This window comes from Oreochromis niloticus, linkage group LG5 (assembly GCF_001858045.2).
Source record: "Oreochromis niloticus isolate F11D_XX linkage group LG5, O_niloticus_UMD_NMBU, whole genome shotgun sequence".
NCBI lineage: Eukaryota > Metazoa > Chordata > Actinopteri > Cichliformes > Cichlidae > Oreochromis > Oreochromis niloticus.
Genome location: NC_031970.2, coordinates 27,561,963 through 27,586,915, shown reverse-complemented (window position 1 = coordinate 27,586,915; position 24,953 = coordinate 27,561,963). Strand labels below are relative to the sequence as shown.

Below are 24,953 nucleotides of genomic sequence, written 5' to 3'. Positions count from 1 at the left end.
CTCACAAGATGTAACATATTACATCTCTAACGTGTGAAATGAAAGTGAGGAAGACATATATTGCCCTCACATGCTTCTTTGTAAGCAGCGCATGCCACGATGAGAGTAAAATGCGAAGCAAGCATGCGTGAGAGAAACGTGCATCAGTACTTACAACAGAAAACAGAGAAACTTGACTTGTTCAGATGTCCTGAGGCCAATAGAATAGGACAAAAGCGGAAAAGTTTGCGGGTTGCACGACAGACGAGGGGGAGGAAAGATGAAGGATGAAAGGGATTAAGCAAGTGAAGGAGGGATTTTGATAAGGGAACAAAGAACAAGAGACAAAGGAGAGCAAGTGAGGGACTGGAGGTGCTTGGCTCAGCATTTTTAATACTCAGCAGATAAAGTTTGGCAATAAACACAAGATGCCGACAGACATGGAAAAGCTGAAACTGGTCCAACGGCTACAGTTGTAACAGCACTTTAAGAGTCTGAATATAACATGTTTAAGAACTGTGTGAATATCCAGTGTATCGGTGATAATGTTATGACCTCAGAGCTTCCAGCTCATGGGGCAAGAAAGAAGGTTTTCATGTTTTTGAGACTTACTTGATTGTCCTCTCTTTGTTTTTCTTGGGAATCTGCCTCACTTTCTTCTCCCCCTGAGGTTGTCTTGCCTTTTGTTTCTCTCCTTCTTTTACTTTTTTCTCCGGCAGAGACGAGCTACTGGACGTGTCCTCGTTGCTCAGGGATTTTGAAGGTTTAAAAGGGTCCACAGAATCATCAAAATTGTCCGGGTCAAAGCTGTAGGAGCTTCTAGGAAGCACTGGAGAGTTGCTCACCCTGCTATTGCTACCAAATGGATTGAAGTTTGGGTCGTCCGATTGACTGGGATCAAAGTGATATGATCCTGTCTTAAGAATAGGAACATCGTCCAAGTTCAAAGGTGCAGAAGAGTCTGAAACTGGAAGAGAAACTTCCATATCAGGCTCTGAAACTGGCTCTGGTATAGACTGGGGGACTGGTTCTGGTGCTGGCTGTGAAAGTGTTTCTAACACTGTGGGTTCTGGTTCAGGTTTGCAAGAAGCCTCGGATCCTTTGGGCTTCTGCTTCTTTGTAGCAAGTTTACTGATTGTCTTTTTCCCTCCTAGTTTCTTTGGAGGAGGCCTGCTGACTGGTCCTTCATCCAGGCCAAACTCCATCATCACGGGCTTAACCTCAGATGATGGATTTGTTGTTTCCGAGTGTGCTTGTGCTGCTGAGCTGGCCTCTCCAAGCGGCTCGAGTCTGGGGAAAGATCCCGGTTCACATGGTGGGGGAGAGTTTTGGATTTTTGATCCGCCGCTGGTGAATGGGTTAAAGCTGTCATCCAAAAGGTCGGGGTCAAATTTATATGTGACCTTAGGGACAGGAAGCTCTTCTTCCTCGTTTGTGTTAGCAGCGTCATTCAGCGGGGACTTCATTTTCAGAGACGGAGGTTTGGATTTCCTCGTTTTACTCTTTTGAGTAGGCTCTGCCTCGTTGGACAGGCCATTGTATTGTGCCTCTGGTTCAGCAGGAGGTTTCTCCTCAGGGGGCTCTGGAGCTGAGAGGATTTCGGGTTCACTGCTCAGGATTGAATCTGGTTCTGAGGAAGGAGCAGGACCCAGAGCTGGAGCCAGATCTGGGACTGGATCAGCTGCTAGAAGAGTAGCTGGGACTTGGGATGACTCAGAGGATGGAGCCACTTCCTTCTGTGTGGATAAATCAGCAGCAGGCACAGAGCCCAAATCTGCTGGAAATTTCACTGTTTGTTCTTCTTCGAGGGTCTGAATGTTTATTTCGAGCGGGCCACCCATGGGGACTGCAGGCTCATCCTGACCCATGTTGTGGCTGAGCAGAGTGTCCTGATCCCTGACAGGAGCAGTCACTATCAGGTTCTCCTCCTGCTCCAACTCTGTGGAAGAAATGAGACCCAAAACACCAGAATTAATCCTAAAACCAAAACAAGTCTTAAAAATTAATACACACTCCTGCTCCCAGTGCTGTTCTCTTTAATAACACCCCAGCTCAGATGTCAGTGATATCTGATTGGCTCTCTGAAAGCAGGTTAGTCACCAGCCAACTGTTCCAATTGCTGCTGTTGCCATGGTAATATGTTACTATGAGGGCCATGACATTTATACAAACTCGTGCATATGAAAATAAAAATAAAAAGGTGGTGTGGTTTATCATGTTGTGTGTGTTTTGGACAGTAGTGACGGTGGCTGCTATGGTGCAATCATTAGCTCCAGGGAAGATTGTGAGACCACAGCATATTTCAGCATGCCTGTCATACTCGCCGTGTTCGTGTAACATTATGTTGCCAGGAAACAAGCAAAGCCTGCCGATGCTTCTACCCAGTTCCAGTCGGATGTCGCCAGAGTGTCACTTTTGACTCCTTTAGTACAAATATATACTCTCTTGGTTATGCTTGTCATGTCACGGTAGATCTCACTAAGCTGCACTGCCTGTTTTACCAATAACATGAAAATTCTATCTGATATATTCTATCTGATGTATCTGATAAAATTTTATATGTGCCTTAAATAGTTTAGGCAGTGATCTGTACTTGTAGTGACCCCAGGCAGATGTCAGTCACATCTCTAACTGTGACCACACCTTTAACTCTACAGATAAGGGAGGAGGCCAGAACCACACTACCAAAAGGTCCTCATTAATACGTAATACATAATCCTAATGAATCCTACTTTTATTGATCTATAGATGCTGTTTGAATCCTAAAGATTAAAGTACTATATTAAGCTACAGTAGTATTAAAAACTGTTGTTATGTAGATCCAAAATTCTCTACACGTGATGGTTTTCGGTTCTTGTAGATCAACTGTGATCTGTACACTTGTAAAGAAAGCCCACTGAGTCAGTGTGGAGAAAATTTCCCTGAGATTGCATCTCAGTTACATTGTCAACAGAAAACAGTTTAATAGGTTGTAATATAATAGTGATTCATTTAACCCCACTGAGATCAGATTGGGCTTATATGGTCCGTCATCTAAAGTAAGTTGCACACCCATAAAATAGTTATAAACTGTCAGCACGCAGATGCTGATGTAGTAATGGAGACTTTGGAAGGACACAGGCAAACACTGGCATTAGCATGTTTACTTTCAACGATGTTTCCAGAGATGCTTCAGCTCCTCCCTGCCTGAGATCAAACTTAGAAACAGCTGCAGGGAGAGATGTTTGCAGTTTAAAATGGAAACTCCCTCCTCTCTCCACACTTTCTGACCTTTGCAACTTACTCTTTTATAAAATGTTGTTGGTGCTGTTTTACAGGATAATCCTACCAAAACCACAACAGCCGCACAAATAAGAAGACTACTAAAAATCAACTTTAAAAAAAAGAAAGCTACATGATAGCTTTGGGCCCATGGCTTGCTTTGTGCAGTTGCTCCCTTCATACTGACCTCTGTCAGTGACTACTACAAAGCAGGGCGGAGCTTTAGATGAAGCTTTTGTTGAACCTGTTGAATTCCAGAGCAAAGGCCTTTCCCACACTCTGCTACAGGCTCCTCCTTTTCGTGATTCAAAGGACAAAGTCAAGGCTTCATCACACCCGAAATCCTTCCTCATCTGCAAACCAGCTTACATACCAAGCATGCAGAGCATGTTTGGCCACCTTCAGGTATTAACCTTAATTATGTTTAATGAAGTGCATTCTGCATTTGACTGCTTGTCTGTACCCCACATCGGAAGTCTGAATACTTAGTAGGTAATAGATTTTTCCTGCGAATGATGAGAAGTTCGGACGTACTCGATCACACAAACGTTCATTTTAGCATTAAAAAACATTATTTTGTTGACACACTCTAAACACATTTCCCTCTTTTGTTGACTATGAAGACAAACACAAATGTGACACCTGAGCATTTAGTGAAGCAGCTACTCGTTTCCATGGCAACCTTGAGGCTACTGCTTTGTGTTGTGCACTCGAACACGCATTTCTTCTCATATGTTGAAAATTGTAGAGCTACTGCTATTGAGATTTCACAGTGGACAGCGTCTCATCATTGCATTTCTGTCTGTCTGCTGTTGGCCTCACCTGTTTTGTCTGCATCAGTGTTGTTGTTCTCCAGCTCTCCTGGGATGGTCGGAGGGGCGCGGACAGGAGTCGCTGCCTCAGGAGTGTCAAAATGACCCTCTGAGTCAGAGCTGTGGTAGAAATGAGAGAGAGAAAGATTAAAACATTCAAAACATTAGAAAGGAGCACAGAAGTGATCATATTACAAAAACAGAGAGCACGACATAGAAAAACTCCTGCTGCCAAAAATCAGAAAGATAAATAAAAACAAAAAACATACAAAAAACCCCCCAGATGCACTATATTGATTCATGGTATCATAATGTACAGATGGTCCCAGGTCAGACCAAGTGTGGAATTCACCTCTTGTGCTACGTAAATAAATACTTTTTAGAAGCATGAAGAGGTGAAAATACAACTTCATGCAACCCCCTGGTGGTAGCATCACCACCTGGGGGTTAATAGTACTACAGAATACCCGGAAATGATTTCCATATTGATTTAGAGCAGGGGTGTTAAACATTAGGCCTGGGACCAGAACTGGCCCAACAAAAACTGCCCACTGTCGGTCTTTGGGAAATGTAAAGGAGGGCAAACAAATTGTTAAAATTAATTTTACTTATAAAAAAACTCCCCCATGGAAAATCATAACACACCAAAGTAATTAAGTAAAAGATAAACAATTCAATGACAGAAAAATTCATGTTTTTTGACATTTTCTTTGTTCCTTTTCACAATTACAGGACAGTCAAGGCAACAAGCAACCAGAATTTCTTTCTAAAATTTTAAGCATTCATTTCTTATAATTTAAGCCAAAAGAACTGTGCTGACAGACGTCTTTCATTTACTACAGCAGCATTTCTTTATCATGTAGAAAAGCTGAGATGAATTGTTGAAAATGTACATGTTTTTCTTATATAAAGATATCTGCAAGTGACAATGCATATTTAAACTTATACTGAAAGGAAGAGCAATTTCACAAGTGACGCATGATGTCATTGACATCTAGAGGATACTGAGTAACAAAAATCAAATATAAAAATCATATTTTATTGCAACTTAAATGTGCCACTGTCCCAGCTATTATCCTCTGCTGTTGTATTATGCCTTGGAAAGACTCAGTATTGTCTGAACTGGTGAAGGAGTGAAATACAGATAAAGTGAAAGATACATAGAGGAAGAGGAAGTGCAAGTAAGCCAGCCCACTATTTCCTGTTACATTGTTAGAATCATGGGGTATGAAGTATAAAACTGTAACATACAAGCTGTAAATGATGTATTAACTCAGAATATGAACATTAAAACAGAATAAAATGATGTGTGATTTTATAACATTGCATCATTCGATTAGATCTAGCAGTAAGAATTGCTGTTGCTCTGGTTGAATCTAATTGCACAGGATAGTAAACATGGATTTTGTCATTTGATTACTTGATACCCAATGACAGGATATTGTGTCTAGTTGAGTGTGCAAGAGTGGAAACAGTTGTGAATTTACTTGGAGCAATAGCAAGTATCCATAGTGTCAAGGCAGACATGAAAAGCAGGTACTTGAGAACCTGATGACTTGGGAGCCTGTCGTGTTTGTGTGATCTGAGCGATGATTACCTCGTTGAGCTACCTGCCTGTGCAGTGTGTGTGCGTTCTTGTACAGATCTGACAACGTGCCAGTGAGTCTAAGAAAAACACTCAAACGTGGTGACAATCGAAAGCACAGCCACACCGCAAATGTGTCCGCCCTGCAGGACAACGCAGCACGCGAAATATAAAAAATGACACCAATATTTTTTCTCCTCCCTTCCCTTGGCCTATTTCATCAAACCCTTAAAACAGCAGGGATTCCTCAACCTGACAGGCCGACGAGCAGGTAAATAAAACTGTGTGAGCCACCCTGTCAGTAGTCTTGGGGGCTCCAGCGCAACACTTGCCTGCAGCCTTGAGATCTCTCCTCCTCGTCTTCCTCTACTCTCTCTCCACGTTGCTCCCTCTCCTCGCTGGCCTCCTGCCCGTCTTCATCCTCCTCTCCCTCTCCCCCGCGCACTGCCGTCCATGTCCATTTAGCCCATGACACGGGTGAGAGCCAAGACATCACTCTTTATTCCAGCAGGGTCCTCTGACCCTCTCTCACCGATAGCTGTGGATTAGTTTCCAGCACTTGACTGATCCTTTTCTGATTCTTCCTCAGGTTTCCACCCAACCAACAGCTCTCACATCTTTCTATAGAGGTTCCCACTTCTCACAGTTCTCAGTTTCCCATGAAGGGAACTACACATTTTTACACTACCCTACTTGTATATCACTAATCTCGAAATTACAAAGACTTGAGCTGGGTTCTCTGTCCTTCTTATTCTTATTTCCAGTCACGCTCTCTTCTCTGTCTCTCTCTCCCCCTCTGTCTCTGTGGCCGAATACCTCAGCTCTGATCAGCTGGTTTATCAAATGCTGTGCTCACTCTCTTCTCCTCTCAACCCCCTACAAACTCTCCCCTCCACCTCGGAACAGCTCACTGACAGAAAATGCAGTGGGGGAAGGCAGTGAGCTGTCAGCTCGAAGAATGAATGCAGCTTCTCTTTAGGTTTCTACATGACTTCCCCCGCGGTTGAAGAATGGTACGTCCCTGTCAGGCCGCTCTTCCACTCTGAAGCAGAAGGAGGGAGTCACAAAACACACACCGAGGGAGGAGGAGGAGGAGAAGGCCTAGGGAGTGGAGGTAGAGGAGGAGCAGAGCTGTTTGGGGCTCCACATTTTATAGTCCAGGGAGAGGTTAGGAATGTGGGGCTGGATCTTAAAGCCCCTCCACCCCCACTCCTTTGTAGACTGTTTAACAGTTAACTGTTTCTCCCATCCAGTGGCAGCCAGGCATGCATGACCAGGGGAACCAGTTCTGCATTTCTGTTGGAAAGCCCCAGGAGATATACCTGGCTGGATTCAATTTGTCTGAGGTAGCAGTTCAGACCACTGAACTGGCAGGAAACCAAAGTCTTCAATGCAGTCAGTGACGGGTGGTAAAAAAAACCCCACTGTAGCAACTTAGAAAGAGAAAATTGGGTCTTAAATCTCTCAACAGAGCAATAAAATGCCCCTCTAAATACAGCAAAAAAAGTCATTCACTACATTTCCATGAAAACCAAGAAAAAAATTAATAAATCTGTTATATATATATATATATATATATATATATATATATATATTACAGAGAGAACCCAAAAGTGGCTTGCTTCTAGGACAATGACTTCAAATGTGCTTCTTTTTATTAAACGCAAAAAAGCGGAACTGATTTATTCTGTTTTTCTTAAAAGTTGAGAAAATCTGTCATCCTGCCAACTATATCAGTCCTATATTTACTTTTACACAAGACAAACAAAGCAACAGATCATCTGGAGAGTAGTTTAAGTTGATCTAGTTGGTTCTAGATATAAGAGAAGTCTAGAAATATCCACTCAGTTGTGCGAATTTATGAAAACAAAGCTCACAGAGCTCCATAGTTGCTTAATTTGCAGATGTTAAGCTACTGACAATGTCTGTAAATTAATATATCACATGACGAGACAATCTCAAGCAAATGATGTCAGTAAAGAAGAAAAACACTCACAATACACATACAGTACAGGGGGCAATGGCAAATCCATGGATAACTGGCTAATAAGAGCCATACAGTAGTTTTTGCTGTAGATTTTCTGCACTCCTTCAACCACCTGCTGCAACAGCAAAACCTTCTTGTGTTCACCCAGACAGACAGCACGATAATACATCCTATTTCTATAGTCTTGTTGTATTAAGGTGCCAGAAAATTCAAGGATTGGTTTGTCTGCTGAGCGGTTAAACTCCTCCCAAATTCCCATCGAGGACCAAATACACACACGTGCTTCAGTCAGGCTCAAAGTTTCCACATTTGACCAGAAAGGGTGGAGTTTTCTACCCGCTTATTTACAGTCTGATTCTGGTAAAGATTGTGCCTGAAGTGAGGACAAAAACTGTTCCTGCATACTAAAGACATCATCTCACAAGCATGAAGAACTACTTGTGCTTTTATCTTGGAGTTGGTATCTGTTTATTTTATTTTTTTGCTTGTGAAATGTTTGTTTGTGAAAGACAACATTTTTACTTTTTTTTATTAATTCACAGAGTAGCAGCAAAGCCCTACTTTGGTTTTACTAGGAGAATAGATTAGCATCTTCCCACAAGTTATACTAGTGGTAATCCTGATCACTGATCGATATTTACGTCACGTTTGCGTGATAGAAACAAAGGTGTGTTTCAGTGCAGAAGAGGAAGTCTGCATATTTACACCTTCTAAACCTTATAAATAGCTCCTTCTATCGATGGTGAGGGGTCTCTGAAGATGCATGTGAGAGAGGGATAAGCATGTTATATAAGTAAAGGTGCCTATTACTTCCCCTACTAAAAAATATACATATAAAATGAGAACTATAAGTTGAGATCTTTTCAAAAAAAGCCAGAAAATAACATTGAACTGAGTACTGACATCTTTTGTTTGCTTTTTACAAACTATCGAGGTTTGTGGACCAGTGCTTTACTTATCTAAAAACGGCATCAATAAACATCAGCATGAGACAGCTGTGTGTGTGTGTGTGTGTGTGTGTGTGTGTGCACGCACGTGTGTGTGTGTGTGTGTGTGCGTGTGTGTCTCCAGATAAAAGACCACCCCATACTTAACGGCTGCCACAGCCACAGACCAGAAAGCTTCAGCCAAGGAGTCTGAAGCACCACCAGAATCCAAACACAACTCAAAAGAGCTCAGATTTCAAGCCCAGCACGAGGTAGCCAACAGGCATTTTCTAGAAAACAGAAAGTCACTAGTACCAGACAGAATAACAATCTGGCCTCTCCCGCTACTGTGATGTTTATTCTAAGCTGACACATCAGCTGAAATTCTGACTTTCCTACTACAAATGCACTAATTGCACACTTATGTTTAGTCTCTGTGTCAATATGACTGTAACCGATATTGGAAACAATGCGGAGATCAAATGTGCAAACTGTATTCAGGCTGTGTCAACAGTCATCACTTTAAATGTTCTATCACCATAAATAGAGTGGGAGACAATAGAGGAACCATGTGATTATATAACAGCCATTCCTGTGGAGCCTAAAATAAGTGCAGACACACAAAGAGATGGCTTGGTCTCAGCAAATCCCAGAAAACTAACTGAATGTTCCTGGAAATTAATTAATGTAAAAAGAATGGGACATAAAGGGCAGAGGATGAAGAGCCGAGGAGAAGGAAAACAAAGAGGAAGGAAAATAATGAGCACGCTGCCACAAGGCTGCAGTAGCTATGTGTGTGCGTGCTTGAGGAACAGAAACGGAGAGGAAGAACCTGCAAATAAATAACCCATGCCAGCACAACGAGTTTCTTACTTCTGCCTTGTGAGGAAAACTAATACGTCAGGCCTCTAACAGCAAATGAGTGAAGCTCTAAGTGACACACTTGCAGTAATATGACATGGCAGTTTCAACAGCTAGCTGAAGGAAAAACTACAAGATGTGATCACATTCTTCCAGAGATGAGTGCAAGCAAAACTACTGCAAATGTCACACCACGCCTCAGTAATCTGCTCCTCTGAGCTGGCAAGCTGCAGAATCAGTGGACTGCACAGGCATCTAGTGGTCAAAAAGCATAATAACAACCAGAAAAACTTCACAAAATTTCATCAGGTTAAAAACTTAATAAAAACCATGCATTATCTTTTTTTACCGTAACTGCTATATGACAAGCACACATAGAGTAAAGTCTCGGTTTGTAGTCAACAGGCTCAGTATTGCTAAGAAGGTAATTTTTTGTGTATTACTCAGAAAACTGACTTTTCCCATCCATCCATCCATCTTCTTCCGCTTATCCAGGGGGCCAGTTCACAGGGGCAGCAGCCTAAGCAGAGAAGCCCAGACCTCCCTCTCCCCAGCCACCTCCTCCAGCTTGTCTGGGGGAACACCAAGACGTTCCCAGGCCAGCCGAGAGATATAATCTCTGCAGTGTGTCCTGGGTCTTCCCCGGGGCCTCCTCCCAGTGGGACATACCCGGAACACCTCACCCAGGAGGCATCCTTGTCAGATGTCCAAGCCACCTCAACTGGTTCCTTTCGATGTGACTTTGTCCATGACGTGCTTAAGTTCATGGAAGTGATTGTTAAACTGGTACTCTGTCTTGAAAAAATATTTGCCCCCTTCCTGATTTCTTAGTTTTTGTGAAAATTTCTAACTCTTACACTACCAGTCAAAGGTTAGGCCACACCTTCACATTTAATGGTTTTACTTTATTTTTACTACTTTCTAAATTGTAGATACATGCTGAAGACATCAAAGATATGAAGCAAGATATATGGAAATATGTAGCAGAGAAAGAAAATGATAAATAACTCTAAATATGTTTATATTTTCGATTCCTGAAAGTAGCCATCCTTTACTTTGTTGACCGCGCTGCAAATCCTTGGTCTTCTCGCAATGAAACCTGAAATGCCTGAAATGATTTTCAGGGTTCATCTGTGGAATTTCTTGCCTTCTTAATGGGGTTGGGACCATCAATTGTGTTGTGCAGAAGTCAGGTTGGTACACAGCTAACAGCCCTATTTGACAACGGTTAGAATTCATATTATGGCATTAACCAGGCATTGACAGTCCATCATTACTTTAAGAGCTGAATGTCAGTCAGTCCGGAAAATTGCTAAAAATTTGAATATGTCCCCAAGTGCAGTTGCAAAAACCATCAAGTGCTCCAATGAAAATGGCTCACATGAAGACCGCCCCAGGAAAGGAAGCCCAAGAATCATGTCTGCTGCTGAGGATAAATTCATCCGAGTCACCAGCCTCAGAAATCGCAAGTTAACAGCACCTCAGATTAGAGCCCAGATAAATGCCACACAGAGTTCCAGTAGCAGACACATCTCTACATCAGCTGTTCAGAGGAGACTGCACGAATCAGGCCTTTATGGTCAAGAAACCACCACTAAGAAAAAGCAACAAGCAGAAGAAATTTATTTGGGCCAAGAAACACAAGGAATGGACATCAGATCAGTGGAAATCTGTGCTTTGGTCCGATGAGTCCAAATTTGAGATCTTTGGTTCCACCCGCCGCGTCTTTGAGTGATGCAGAAAAGGTGAGTGGATGGTCTCTACATGCATGGTTACCACCGTGAAGCATGGAGGAGGAGGTGTGATGGTGTGGGGGTGCTTTGCTGGTGACACTGTTGGGGATTTATTCAAAATTGAATAGGCACACTCATGGAGCATGGCTACCACAGCATCCTGCAGCCACATGCCATCCCATCTGGTTTGTGTTTAGTTGGACCATCATTTATTTTTCAACAGGACAATGACCCCAAACACACCCCCAGGCCATGTAAGGGCTTTGATGGAGTGCTGCGCCAGATGGCCTGGCTACCACAGTCACCTGACCTAAACCCAATGGAGGTGGTTTGGGATGAGATGGACCGCAGAGTGAAGGCAAATGGGCCAACATTGCTCAGCATCTCTGGGAACTCCTTCAAGACTGTTGGAAAACCATTACAGGTGACGACCACATGAAAGCTCATCGAGAGAATGCCAAGAGTGTGCAAAGCAGTAATCAAAGCAAAGGGTGACTGTTTTGAAGAATCTAAAATATAAAACATGTTTTGAGTTATTTCACACTTTTTTGTTTACTAAATAATTCCATAAGTGTTCATTCATAGTTTTAATGCCTCCAGTGAGAAAGGACAATGTAAATAGTCATGAAAATAAAGAAACACCATTAAATGAGAAGGTGTGCCCAAACTTTTGACTGGTAGCGTACATGTTTCAGATCATCAAATCATCATCATCCAAATGTTATTATTTGAAAACGATAAATCGAGTAAATTCAAAATCCAGTTTTTAAATTATTAACATTAAGTTAAAAGAATTTTTTTCCTGTTTTGTTCAGGCCTACCTCACCCTGTGTAAAAACATAAATGTCCCCTAAACCTAATAACTGGTGTTGCCACCCTTAAGAGCAAGAACTACAATCAAGCATTTCTGATAATGAATCTTTGACATCACTGTGGAGGAATTTTAGTCATGTCTTCTTTACAGAATTGTTTTAATTTAGCGGCGTTGATGGGTTTGATTATGAATGGTTTAAGGTCAAAGCATCTCAATTGGATTTTATCCCAAACTCTGATTAGGTCGCTCAAAAACGTTCACTTTTTTTTCTTCTTCTTTTGAGCCATTCAGAGGTGGACTAGCTGGTGTGTTTTGGGTCATTTCCCTGCTGCATAACTCAAGTGAGCTTGAGATTCAGAACTGATGGCCGGACGTTCTTCTTCAGGATTTTCTAGTAAACAGCGGAATTCATGGTTCCATCAATTACGGTGAGTCGTCCAGGTCCTGAAGCAGCAAAACAGACCCAGACCGTCACACTACCACTACTACTAAAATACTGTGTTAGTTTTATGCAGATGTGACTTAGATCTTTGAAAAACTTCAGCTTTTGTCTCATCAGTTAACAGAATATTTTCCCAAAAGTCTTGGAGATCATCAAGATGTTTTTTGGCAAATGTGAGATGAGACTTTGCGTTATTTTGGTCAGCAGTGGTTTTCTCCTTGGAGCTCTCCTGTGGATGATATATTCACACTTTCTTATTGTTGAATATTGTTGAATTCTGACCTTAATTGAAGCAAGTGAGGACTGCAGTTTTTCAGATGTTGTTCTGGGTTCTTTTGTGATCTCCTGGATGAGCCGTTCATGTGCTCTCAGAATAATTTTGTTAAGCCGAACATTTCTGTTCCACAAATAGAGAAAATTGCTTCTTGTTTTCTCCATTTGTCCTCTTCCTGTGGTTAATTCAACAGGTCTGGCAGTAATTAGGTTTAGGTGTCATTAGCAAAACTGAACTTAGCGTTAAAAAAAGTAGTTAATCATGGTTAATTCAGGATTTAACAAGATGGGCAATTACTGTTCCACACAAGGCCAAGCCCCCCGAAATCAACATTTAAAAACTGCACTTTATGTAATTAGGTTATGATGTTAAAATTTGTTTGATGATCTGAAACATGTGTTACAAATATACAAAAATAAAAAATACAATGAAAATCAGAAAAGGGGCAATGCTTTTTCACAGCATTGCAACCTATTAAAGCCTTTTGAATGCCAGTATATTCATGCAAAAATTCAGATAAATGTGATAGAATAGCATAACAAAACAAAATAACTATATCTCTGCTTTTTATGATAGTTATTGCTTGCAAATTAACATTAGCAATAATTTTCTTAGCCTCCTGGTAACAGGGCCAGCATTTTGCTGGGTTTCTGGTCCCTCTTATGTAAAATTGAACTAAAACAGTAATTTAAATGAGAAGCTGACATCTACAAAATAAATCAAAACAAATCAAAAATGAAATGTGAAAGCACAAAAAGACAGGAAAGACAAGAAAAGACGAACAGTTAGATTAATTGTTAATTTTAGTGGTTTGTGTGACTAGGAACTTGGTCCACCGTTAGGTGGCGGTAAAGTTCCTCATAATGGGGAAAGAAGTCCGCCACACCTAAAGAAGACGTACTTCCGTCGTGACGCAATCGTTAGTAGTAAATGGCGGTCACCAACAGGCCGGACTATAAACATTTCCACGGTTCCAACTGTAACTGTCTAATTATCATCAAAACATGTACTCGGCTGTATCGCACATGCAGGATAGTTATAAGATGTTTATTTTCAACTTTCAGGTCGGCTCATGCTCCGTGCTGAGAGGAAGTTTACAACTAAAAGGACCAAGAAAACGAAAAAAGCGGTAAGAAGAAACAGGTATTAATATCTGTGCTCAGTTAGCTTATACACGCGTGCAGTTTACATGACTTGATAAACACCCCGTGTGTTACATATGCGTACAGCTCTACGGGTTTTTTCATATACCCGCTGCTGCCCGCTAAACGCTATCGTTTTGTTTTAGGTTAACAAATGGAGAACGACGACAGTCACGAAGAAAAAGACACGGAGCCTGATGTGGCCGAACTCCGGCTGAAAGTCGAATCTTTGAAACAGGAGCTCAAAGAGTGCCGAGCCGAGCTGACCAAGTTACAGAAGCAGCTGAGCCACTCCGAAAGACTGCAGCGGAGCACGGAGGGCTATAACGAAGACCTGAGGAAGCAGGTCAGTTCACATGAAAAGAAGCCAAACATATAGAGATGGGAGACATATCCTCCAAATTATATCACGATATAACAAGAGATTCTGCGATAAAGAAATTCTTACAATATGGAGAAAGATTTTATTTTCCAATGAGCTACTGTCGTTGATTGCAGACTTCCTCATTTAAAATAGCGTGACAGCAGCACCGTTATAGTGAAATAGTAGTGGCACAACATTAATCAAATGTGGGCACAACATTAGCCTAAGTGGTGTTTTCATCTGGAAATTTTTAGTTGTAGTATAAAATAACTGCTTCATGCTTTATTTTAAAGGTAATTAAAATCACTTAACTGTCTAACTCTTTAGGAGCTGCACAATATTATCACAGAAAAAAACATTGAAAAATGATTTCTACCTGGTATATTTGTGTATTTAAACCATCTGCTTAAAGTTTTGATTTTCCACCAAATAATTTAATTGGTATTTTCCATTTGTGTTTGATCATCCTGTTACATGGAATGTAACTAGTGAGTGCTCTAAATGATGCTCGATGGAGTCAATTGTTTAGTTTTATGTTGCACATCATAAATCTCCTCTTTCTCAGCCTGATTGTACTTTGTGGTGTGTTTTTGTGGTGGTCAAACAAATTTGTCACTTTGCTTTGTTGGAGGTACTAAATGGTCACTGGAGGCTAGCACTCAGACATAACCAGGCTTGTCTCATTGTTGCGTACCAGGGAACGTAAACGAGTTGAATTACTATAGCAATGATAATGAGATATGACATTTTTATTATGATGTAAAAATTTACACCGGCATTAATGCAGATAATCTAGACAGTCTAGATCTAAATGATGTCATTTAGTAGTTTTGTTTGTTCTGAGGTGTATTTTGAGCCAGTTTAATGTTTAAAGTGGCAAAAGGGCCAAGGTTTATTTATTTATTTTTAACCTAAGTTGTAATCTATTTATTTTTCTGCATTATGGTTTAAACCAAGAAATGAAATCAATTTGAATTTGTGAATTGCCACAAAAATCTCTAAGCTCGTCAAAGTTTTTTGAATGTCTGTGCACTGAATTTTATCTCAATGTGTGTCGGTTCAGGTCGACCAGCTGAGTGCAGAGATTCATGAACGGAAGAAGAAAGATAAAGACAAAGTCGACTGTGAAACTCAAACAGAAGAATATGTATGGACAGAAACCGGTGTGTTACTTTCACATGCACATGAATGAAATTTGCTCATTGTGTCATTAAGTTTAAAAACAGCCTAAAACTGTTTTAATATTCCTTTCCAGATTATTATAATTACTACTACGGAGACTACGGTCTGAACTCGGAGGGAGCAGACACTCAGGAAAGCCTGAACACGGCGTCAGCTGATTATAATGAGGCAGCAGAGAGCTCAACAACAAATGAAGTAACAGCTGCAGATGTGTCAGTTCAGCCAGACCAGACCAGTTTAGCAGTCACAACAGAGGTATCTATGTGTGTCTTTTTTATTTTTTTTTTCATGTTAGCATTCCTATACTTATAAATAGAGTCATATTCCATTTATAATCACCATTATAAAACTATTTGTGTTTCAGGGGAGCGATGGAGGATCTATAGCAGATATGTTGAGGGCCACTGCTGAGGAGGCTATGACACAGACTGGGTTTGTGTTTGATGAGACTTCTGGGATGTATTATGACCACAGCACGGGCTTCTACTATGACTCGGTGTGTCAGCTGTAAAGTTTGGCAGTTTATAGTAGAAATTATTTTAGAGGAAGTTTAGTTTGGCACACATTTCTGATATTTTTTTCCCCCTCTCCATCAGGCCAGTCAGTTGTACTACGATGCCAACTCTGGCATTTACTACTACTACGACGCAGAGAGCGGACGATACCAGTTTCATTCCAGGATCGAGGTTCCTGCTGTGCAGAGTAGTGCAGAGCCGTATCAAGAAAAAACGAACGCTGATAAGAAAGGCAGAAAATTCAAGAAAGGAGTCAAAAAAACATCACAGGATGATAGGGTACGTAATAGTGCAAGACTTTATTTATGCATTCCTTAAAAATGTTAAATTTTGTTGCTGACAGCTGGCTTTTGACCTTTCAGTTCCCTCTTTAAAATCCAATTTGTTTTGTTGGTCTCAGTCTTCAAATAGATATTTTTTTCTATATGAGGCTAGTTGACTTAAAGACTATTCCTCTGACCTAGGTGCAAGAGGTGACTAACTCTTTGGCTAAAATGAAGATTTCCTCTTACTGGAAAACTCCTTCCTACAGAGGTATACCTTTTTAATATTAATGTGCAAAAGATTTAAAAGTATGTGTTTGCTTTTTGTTCTTTAAAAAGCAGAAAATTAGCTTCTTATTGTACACATCTTTAAAGGTGGCACGGTGAGTCAAACACTGACCCTGGTCTCTGTGTTGCCAGCATTCAATCCTGTTGTGTGAGATACAGCTAATAAAGAGTTAGTGAAGTGAAAAAGTAAACCCATGAACCTCAAAGGACGCAAATAATAGGTTGCTGAAGCTCAACTCAACACTTAGAATTTGCTGTCAGGCCTGATTTAACCTGGTAAAGGTCTTTAGTGTATTCTCTTTGAAGACTGAGACCGTGTCTAAGCTTTCTGTGCCAAAAGATTGGGGATCCACAGTACAAAGTCCAGCTTTCACAGCAGATGGTAGTTTCACTGCTCACTGTCTTAATGACAGGAAGTGAAAAGTGACGATGTAAAGCTGGAAGAAGACGAGGCCGACTGGGTTGAAAGGCAAACGACTAAGAGGAAGACAGAAACGCGGAAAGCAAATCGAAGGTCTCGCAGTCCAGACGTGGCTCCACGGAGCAAAGACTCGTCCAAACGCAAAGAAGACGGCGACAAATATCCATCAAAGAGAAAAAAGCAGAAAAACGGCTCGCACCATGACGATAAGGGAGACTCAAGGAAGAAAAGGAAGAAATCTAAGTCGGAAAAACGTAAAAAGAAAAAGAAGGCCGCTCGGAGTGATGGATCTGAGGGGAACAGTGAACCAGAAGAGGGTGAGATCACAGAGTCAGAGAGGGAAGAGTGGGAGTCTACCCCCTCGTTCTCGTCGCCCTCGAGCGCAGCCTCAATGGAAAGTCCTGAATCAGAAATGGACACACAGAGTCAAGAAGGTGAGAAGTAAGAATAGTCTGAATTAACTCACATGGCGTGCACACAGTTTGTTTTATCTGAGGCAAGTTTGTTTGTTGGACCCGTCACTTTTTGGTAATGCTGTACCTGTGTGAGACTTGTCATATTTTTGTGAATATGAGTATGTGGTGCTTTATTTTTTCCTTGTAGTCAAAGACATCTGGCCTCCCTGTGTAAGAGTGACTGTGGTCAGGTCTCCTGTGCTGCAGGTGGGCACTCTGTTCATCATCACAGCCGACTCTCCAGCTACCGTTGGCAGGTCTGTGGGGTTGTTTTCTGTTGTTGTTTGGTGATTGCATGGCAGCAGAAGTGTATTTTGTTCACACATTGCCGCAGTGGGAAATTTTAGCGCTTTAGTTGCAGTCTTGAATTAAATCACTCACATGATTTCAGAACCATTGTTAAAACACACTTCTCTGTGAGACTATGAGTAGTCAGTAAAAAGAGGTTGAATTGATCTCTCTGTCATATAATATCCAAGTGAAGACAACATGCTGTCTTTTGTGTTTTCAGAGAGAAAGATATGAACCACGCAATCCGAATACCAGAAATGGGAGTCAGCAAGGTACCTCTCCTTTCCGCTTTCCTGCAGGGATTGAAATTACTCTGTTATGAATGATTGTTTATTGTTAACGCAGGGTTATGTGATCTTTCTAAATGGCAGTATGTTTGTGGTTCCAGTTCCATGCAGAGGTGTATTTTGACCAGGAGCAGCAGAGCTACATGCTGGTGGACCAGGGAAGCCAGAATGGAACGGTGATCAATGGCAACCGCATCTTACAGGTGAGCATTTTGTTTAAGTTTGAGTCAAAAAGAAAAAAGCAAAAAAACCTGAACTTAGCCGATACCACATCAATGATACTTTCATCTGCAGCCCAAAACCAAGTCTGAGCCCCATGCACTGATGCACGGCGATGAGGTGAAGATGGGAGAGACTGTATTGTCCTTCCATATCCATTCAGGGAACGATACCTGTGATGGCTGTGAGCCCGGTCAGGTGATGGCTCACCTCAGCAAGCACAGGAGAGAAGACAACACTGGTGAGCTACTTAAAGTGAAACACAGCCACAGAGAAAGGAATACCTTTTTTTTTTTTGTATAGATTCATGAAACAACAGTGAGCCTGCTCTTGTTGTAAAAGCTGTGCTCTTTCCCAGTGTGAGATTACACTCCTGAGTTTGCCGCTGTTGTTTTCTAAAGGTCCTGCTCTCACCAAAGAGGATAAAGAATCACTGCGACAGAAAGAGCTGAAGCAGATGAAGGCCAAATATGGCCTGCAAGTGAGTGCAAACCTTGGTGCAGTCATAAGTTTTAACCCTCTTGTCTTTTTTTTTTCCCTTTTTGTTTTTTAATGGAGGCACTCATATCTCTGCTTTTCTGCAAACAGAGCGGTGACTATGAGGAGACGAAAGCCTTGAAGAACCCCAAATATAAGGATCGAGCAGAATCTCGAAGGCAAACAGTGGGCAGTGAGGGTGTTTTCCAACGCGATGATGCACCGGCTTCTGTTCATGAGTAAGTGTTAGCAAATGGTTGTAGTTCCACCTGATAGGAAATGCTACATTCAAGTGTTGATCATTCACTGTCTGTTTTCCAAAAGGGAGATCAGTGAAGTGAATAAAGGACGGAAGATGCTGGAAAAGATGGGCTGGAAGAAAGGAGAGGGACTGGGTAAAATGGGAACAGGAATGAAAGACCCGGTAAGACGATCCGCTGATTCTGCTGGTGGAAGTTCTCCTTTGTTTCAGTGCAAAACAGCAAAATGATTCAGTTGTCTTCCTTTTCCATTCCTGTCTTCACAGATTCAACTGAAAATCCGAAAGTCCCAGTCGGGTTTGGGAGCAGCTGCCGCTGTGTCTCTGGACGACGCGTCTTTGACTAAATCAAAGTCCCAAAAGAACTGGGAGAAGGCGCGTGAGAGGTTCGCTGATACCTGCCAGCCGGACTCGCTCGTGCCCAAAACCCAGAAGAACACTTCACCCAAAGCCTGGGTCAGATCAGAAGAGACGGAGACCACACAGACCAGCTTTGAAACAGAAGGCCAAAGTTAGGAGTGAGGAGAGAATTTACACGCTTCAGATTTAAAAACGCCAAGAGGAAATGTGTTGTTTTTATTTTTATTTATTTCCTCAGCTGTCAAGAGTCATGCAACCAGTTGAGACTGATCTGAGGTTTACCTCTATTCTTAAGAGAACAGGATATGCCCTCATTATTTTACTGCCACTGTAAAAACAAACAAATAAACATTATCGACCTGTTTTTCAGTGCTGTGCAGTTATAGCCTCACTTGCAGTGGTTGGGTAACTCTTATTTAATGTAAACCACAATAAGACTTGCTGACGGATTGAACTGGAGTGTCGCCTACACACACACACAGGGCAGAGGTGCCACTGTTCCTGCTAGTACAAACAAGGATGTGAATAACCTCAAGCAAACATTGACACAGTGAAGCAATATTTCTCACATTGAGATCTTTTTTTCTTTCCTTTTTTATGATGATGACGGAGGATCTGTTCAGACAAATCAAAGCTCATCATGTCAAGTCACAACTTCTGTGTTACTGTCCCCAACCCCCCCCCAAGCCTTTAAAAAAGAAAAACATAATATTCTGAACAAGCTAAACTTATCTGCGCTGTTTGATTTACTTTGACATATTGTGGCATTGCGTCTTTTATTGTCACTGCTATGTTTGCTAAAAGCAGAGGGACAGCCACATCCACATACTTGGAACTACAGTGAGCAAACATTTAACAGTCCCATCTCTATGCAACCTTATCTACGGGTTCATTTTAGGGTGTGTGAATATTTGCATGTGTGTGCAAGTCAGTCTCACACCGAGCGCAAAGAGAAGGGAGATCTAGCACAAGGTCTGTATTTTAGTTTGTATAGTACAGCCCATGAAAAGCCATTAGAACGTTTAAAGTGTCTTTGCTGATGCTGGTATAACTGCATGAGTAAGTCATGTAGGAGAGGTGGAAATCCTCATTCTACCTTAGCTCAAAGTGCTGTAAAATCATCAAACAGCTGAGAGGCTGGACTCACATGACAGTGTTGGTGTAACTCCTTGAGCTGGATCTCCTGCTGTTCTTCCTCTGACTTTGAGTGCCACCCATTTTGAGCTTTCCACTCTTCAACAGATGAACAGACACCTTCCACTACTGTGTATTTTTTTCCCTCAGCTACCAGTCATAGTCCTCATCGGTGCACTGCTGTCAGATTTCTTTCTTGACAGGTAGGTCCTCCCTCCTCTGCTCGGCTACTGTCACAAGTCTCCTCCCTCAGTTTAACTGCGCTCACCGAGAGTAAACGTTCAGTTTGTGAAACTACTGTAATAAAATTGGGAGGGATCCGCTTGTGTCTTGTGTTGCTCAGTTGTTTCGTGTATAAAGTCTAAGGCATAAAAAGATATTGTTAGTCATGAGATAAAGTGGGATGTGGCTCAGGGCTTTTGAGAGATCTGGCTTGACCAGTTCCCAATGCTGAAAGAGTATTCAGAAGAACACAGGGCCACTGTTCTTTGAAGTGCAGGCTTTTCTATTTCTATTTTTTTTTTCGCAAGTTTTTGTGCAGTTTGTGTGAAATGACTCTTAGTACAATCAGAAACAAACAGCTGCTTTGATTGGTGCTGTGAAAATGTCTTGGGTGTTTTGATGAAGTGCATTTTCCCATCTCTACTACACAATCAGTGCCAGTGAAAATCATTCTTATAAGTAAAAAATCCATAATGCTCAATGTCAAATGACTATCAGAAACTATGCACTGTGTGAGTCCCATTAATGCTGCTAAAATGGCACTGACCAGTAATGTAGCCTGGCTGTGATAGTCTGGCATCAAAACATTTAGCGTGGATCCTTTGAGTGCTGTGGGTTACTGTGTGAGGCATATTTTACTTGACTGGATGTGTTAATAAATTAATATATGTCAATATGAACACCAGCACCCAAGGTTACCTATCTGGGGATTGCATTGCGAGGAAATGATCAATTTTTAATTCGCCTCAACTGTCTGTCGTTTATTAGTTGTGGCTGATTTGCGATTAATCCTGAGGCAATAGCTCTTTATTGGACCGCACCATGACAAGCAAGTGGAAACAAGTCTCCTCAAGTCCCTGGAGCTGGAAAAGTATCTTAGTTATGTGACAGTAATCTGCAAACATGGAGTTGGTATTTAGAGGGTGGAAAGTTTGTTTCATCAAGGAAAATGCGGTGTGGCCCAAGGAAGATACCTTAAATATTGTGATCCTAGCTAGCTGGTTAAACAAGCCATAAATGGGGAAACCACAGCTGTAGAGTTTTGAAAGAACTGCAACATTATTAAACTGATGTCTGCCTTGCACAAAGATGCCTTGTTTTGCGCCCGATCACGCTTTGAGCTGTAAATTCTGTCAAGCGCCAAGGAGCATGAAAAGGTCAGCTCCTTTTCATACCACACATTGCATCACATGGAATATACTGGGCGACACAGACTTGCAAAAAACAGACATTCATTCAACTAGTATCTGATAAAAAACAAAAGGACTGCCATATGCCTGACAGAGGGCACTATGAAGGGTGTGTCAGGTATTTGGGTAAATCTTACCTCCAATCTTGATGGTTTAGATGAGTATTTCCTGCAGTAATTTTCTATACGATGTAGTATACGGATATTTAATATTACAATATATTAAATTAAAATATATTTTGTTAAATAATTTTTAAGTTTAAACAAGAATAAAGACTATAAAAGCTGGGTTTGAAATAACCCAGTAAGTTTCTAATTATATGAAACTATCTATGCTATTTAACTAGGATTAACAAAATTGGATGAAATTAAATGGTATAAATTAAATTTAGTACATGAAACAGTTATTTTAGTGGAAGGTAATTATTAAAATTTCAATCAAATCCAATCATTGAATAAACTCAGATAGCTGTGAAATTTACTTAATAATGCCTCAATAACATTTAATTTTCATAGATTAGCAAAATTAAGATGAACATGTGGCCTGATAGTTCTAAGTTGTTGAGAAAACTCGGTGGACTGTTCAGGGTTAACAAAAAAGAAAGAGGGAGAAAAGCCTCATAATCTGCAGCATTATAATCTCTCACACCCAAGTGAAAAAAATGCTGCAGACATAAAAATTATAATCATCTGTCTTTGAGTGAAGCCTGACCTCATGTGGCAGACTGGTATGAAACCAGAATCTGTGTAGTTTAGTGTTTGTTGGAATGACCACAGGGTATAATGAGAGAACAACTCCTCCCTCCATCATCAGTCGGAGGACGTAAATCATTTCTGTGGGTTTCCATAATAGTTAAGGCCCGTAATGCAAGCACGGGTGACAGCAACATGAATTACGGTAAATATATGTCAGAAATACAGTTCAGTGAGTAACGTGTCACCAGGGTTTCATTATTTAGAAAATAAGTTGACGTCTGTGTGGTGTATTACATAGCAGGGAGCAGTAAGAAAACACAGTTAAAATTGGATTCGGAGTAATTCTAGCAGCTGTGTGCCAAAGTAAAGCCGCTGTACTGTATGTAATATACAACAGAAGCAGCAGTGAGCAGAGGGAGCGGGGTCACAGCCACAAAATGAAGCCTTTACATACAGCAGGGAGTCCTCTTGTCATTATAGTATGTCTGTGTGTGTTTCTACAATGATGAAAATTTATGATTTTTTGCTATTTTATTGCTACAACTTACTTTCCTTTTCCCTTTGGCCACACCATGACCGTCTGCCCCAATCTAACACTGTGTTATCTCAGTCTCCGTCTGTGCATGTGAGCCTATTGAGAGGCATGAGACCAGAAGTGACAAGTCGGCGAAACAGCACTGCAATGACTCAACAACCCCCACTTCTGCTTCCGCCTCTGTCGGCCCTCTCGGCCATATCCGTTTACATAAAATCTCAGCCTCTGGGCCTCTCAACATCAGACCAAAGCTGAAGACGCAATATATTACTATTTTTAAACCTGACTGTGACTCAAAAAGAAATTCCACTTGGTATATGTAAACATAAAAAAATCCCATGAGGAGAGCAGAGGTGGGGATGTGGGGGTTTAAATATCCACAGGTCATCCATCTTGATCTTTTCAGCCAAGAGGAAATAAACCTCATTCCAACCACTTTCCAGCAGCTGGAGCCGGCTCTTACTGTTTTACTCCTTTTTATATCTGCACTCTTTGAAACTCAAACATCTTAACAGAACAGGAACTTGTGTAGAACTAAAGCATACAGCCTCTAACTGTGTATTTGAGTAAGAACTGTCTGTGTATGTGATTCCATCCGTCTCAGTTTAAATATCCAGGTTAAAACATCTGTGCTCCACACTGAAAGGAAATTCCAACAGCATTGCAGCTTTCTCATGGCAAGTGACTCACTCAAAGCCACTGATGAATGTCTTCCACCCGTGGCCTTTCCGGCTCGGAAAAGGCCCCTCTGGGTGTGTCTCCCTGTGACCTCATCTTCCCAGAAAATTCTCCAGAAACTTCAGCAGCACATGATGTAGCCCCTGTGCAAGATACCGGCAATAACAAACCAGTCTGTCTCTAAAAGAGTCTCACTTGGCTTACTACGTCATCTCTTACGGTGGTGTGTCTGTGCCTTAGTCTGCTCAGTCAATCAGTGCATCACTGTCTGTGCGTAAGTGTGTGAGTGTGTGAAGGCAAGCGTCCTGTTTACTGCCGGCTGTGGCAGTTTGAACAAACAAAACAGTCCATCTTAACTCAATTGTCCTTGCCAACATTGTTCGCCTTTAAATCCTTGTGCCTAATTCCTCCTCTAAGGCGACTGAATGTCATGTGTGCAAGCTTTCACCAACCTGCCAGTTGCAGCCTTCACAGGAGAAGCACTAACGAGCAGAGCTACTTTACAGCCCCACACACCACAAAACTGCCGGGTCAACTGGAGAGGGGAATTATAGATTTGTGAAAAGAGGCTTTGTATTCATGCAAAAAAAAAGAAAAAAAAAAGACAATAGCGCTCACATGGCAGCAGGACGAAACAGACACGACACATTCAAAGCGTCATCTGACACACTGTCCAAAAAGTAGCTGATCAGTACCAGAAAACACACTGTTAACAAAAGCAAGCATGTAAACTACACAGACCACTTAGTTACATGAATAACGGTGCACCTGACTGGCAGGAGAAAAAAAAAAACTGTTCAAAAGCTTTCAGTTTTTAAATAATACCTCAAATCTCTGTTGACTGACAAGCTGTGGCAGATCTGCTGCGAGGTTTAAGTCCTTCACCGAGCCGTGGATGTAGAAATCCCTGGTCAAAGATTAAAGTCCTGTGTTCAGGACAGCTGCTGGAGTTGCCGCTTTCAGAGTGGAAATTCTTGTTCGCTCTGCGTGGTGGTGATCAGTCCATGTGGCTGGATGGGAAATGGGAAATAAACTTTCTGGGCAAGGAGCCAAGAGCAGAGAGGGTTTTAAAGACACAGCCGTAGCAGTGCTATATGAGGCTGAGTCACACTTTTTCAGTATACACTACAGCTGAGCGGACACACTGTGCGTTTAAACCATGCTGTGATAACTTTAGATTATTTTAAAAGTTCATATTCTTAGTGAGATTATGATAACACTTAACTGATCTCTTTATGATTAAAGTACAGAACAAAAATATATAATACAGTTGCTTCTTATTTCTTGTAAATTTAGACTACA

The 24,953-nt window shown here is 41.4% G+C and overlaps 2 protein-coding genes across 8 annotated transcripts in view; one reads left to right on the top strand and one right to left on the bottom strand.

The window, feature by feature from the left end:
• The window catches only part of tacc1 (transforming, acidic coiled-coil containing protein 1), a 32,850-nt gene extending 8,201 nt beyond the window's left edge, over positions 1 to 24,649 (bottom strand). Inside the window, exons 1-4 of one of the 6 annotated variants that reach the window (XM_025907398.1) lie at positions 24,477 to 24,649; positions 4,063 to 4,172; positions 592 to 1,918; positions 155 to 190 (exon numbers count right to left, since the gene is read on the bottom strand). In XM_025907398.1, coding sequence (XP_025763183.1) covers positions 155 to 190; positions 592 to 1,847 — 1,292 coding nt within the window. In that variant the 5' untranslated portion in view covers positions 1,848 to 1,918; positions 4,063 to 4,172; positions 24,477 to 24,649. Of the gene's footprint in view, positions 1 to 154; positions 191 to 591; positions 1,919 to 4,062; positions 4,173 to 5,969; positions 6,693 to 20,344; positions 21,205 to 24,476 lie in introns of those variants that run through there. The other 5 variants (XM_025907397.1, XM_025907395.1, XM_025907396.1 and 2 more) reach the window with 5 other exon arrangements.
• On the top strand, positions 13,561 to 19,924 carry aggf1 (angiogenic factor with G patch and FHA domains 1). 2 transcript variants are annotated; one of them, XM_005469274.4, is made up of 16 exons: positions 13,561 to 13,653; positions 13,739 to 13,803; positions 13,963 to 14,162; positions 15,244 to 15,343; positions 15,436 to 15,617; positions 15,727 to 15,858; positions 15,959 to 16,156; positions 16,342 to 16,411; positions 17,453 to 17,561; positions 17,816 to 17,867; positions 17,984 to 18,085; positions 18,177 to 18,342; positions 18,503 to 18,582; positions 18,690 to 18,817; positions 18,903 to 19,002; positions 19,105 to 19,924. In XM_005469274.4, the coding sequence occupies exons 3-16, from the start codon at positions 13,971 to 13,973 to the stop codon at positions 19,351 to 19,353; spliced, it is 1,860 nt and encodes a 619-aa protein (XP_005469331.1). In that variant the 5' UTR covers positions 13,561 to 13,653; positions 13,739 to 13,803; positions 13,963 to 13,970; the 3' UTR covers positions 19,354 to 19,924. The 2 variants fall into 2 exon arrangements, with proteins under 2 accessions (XP_005469331.1, XP_005469329.1); XM_005469272.4 differs by lacking the exon at positions 16,342 to 16,411 and adding an exon at positions 16,842 to 17,283 and having other exon boundaries at positions 13,562 to 13,653; positions 19,105 to 19,634.
• Positions 24,650 to 24,953: the final 304 nt, after the last annotated feature.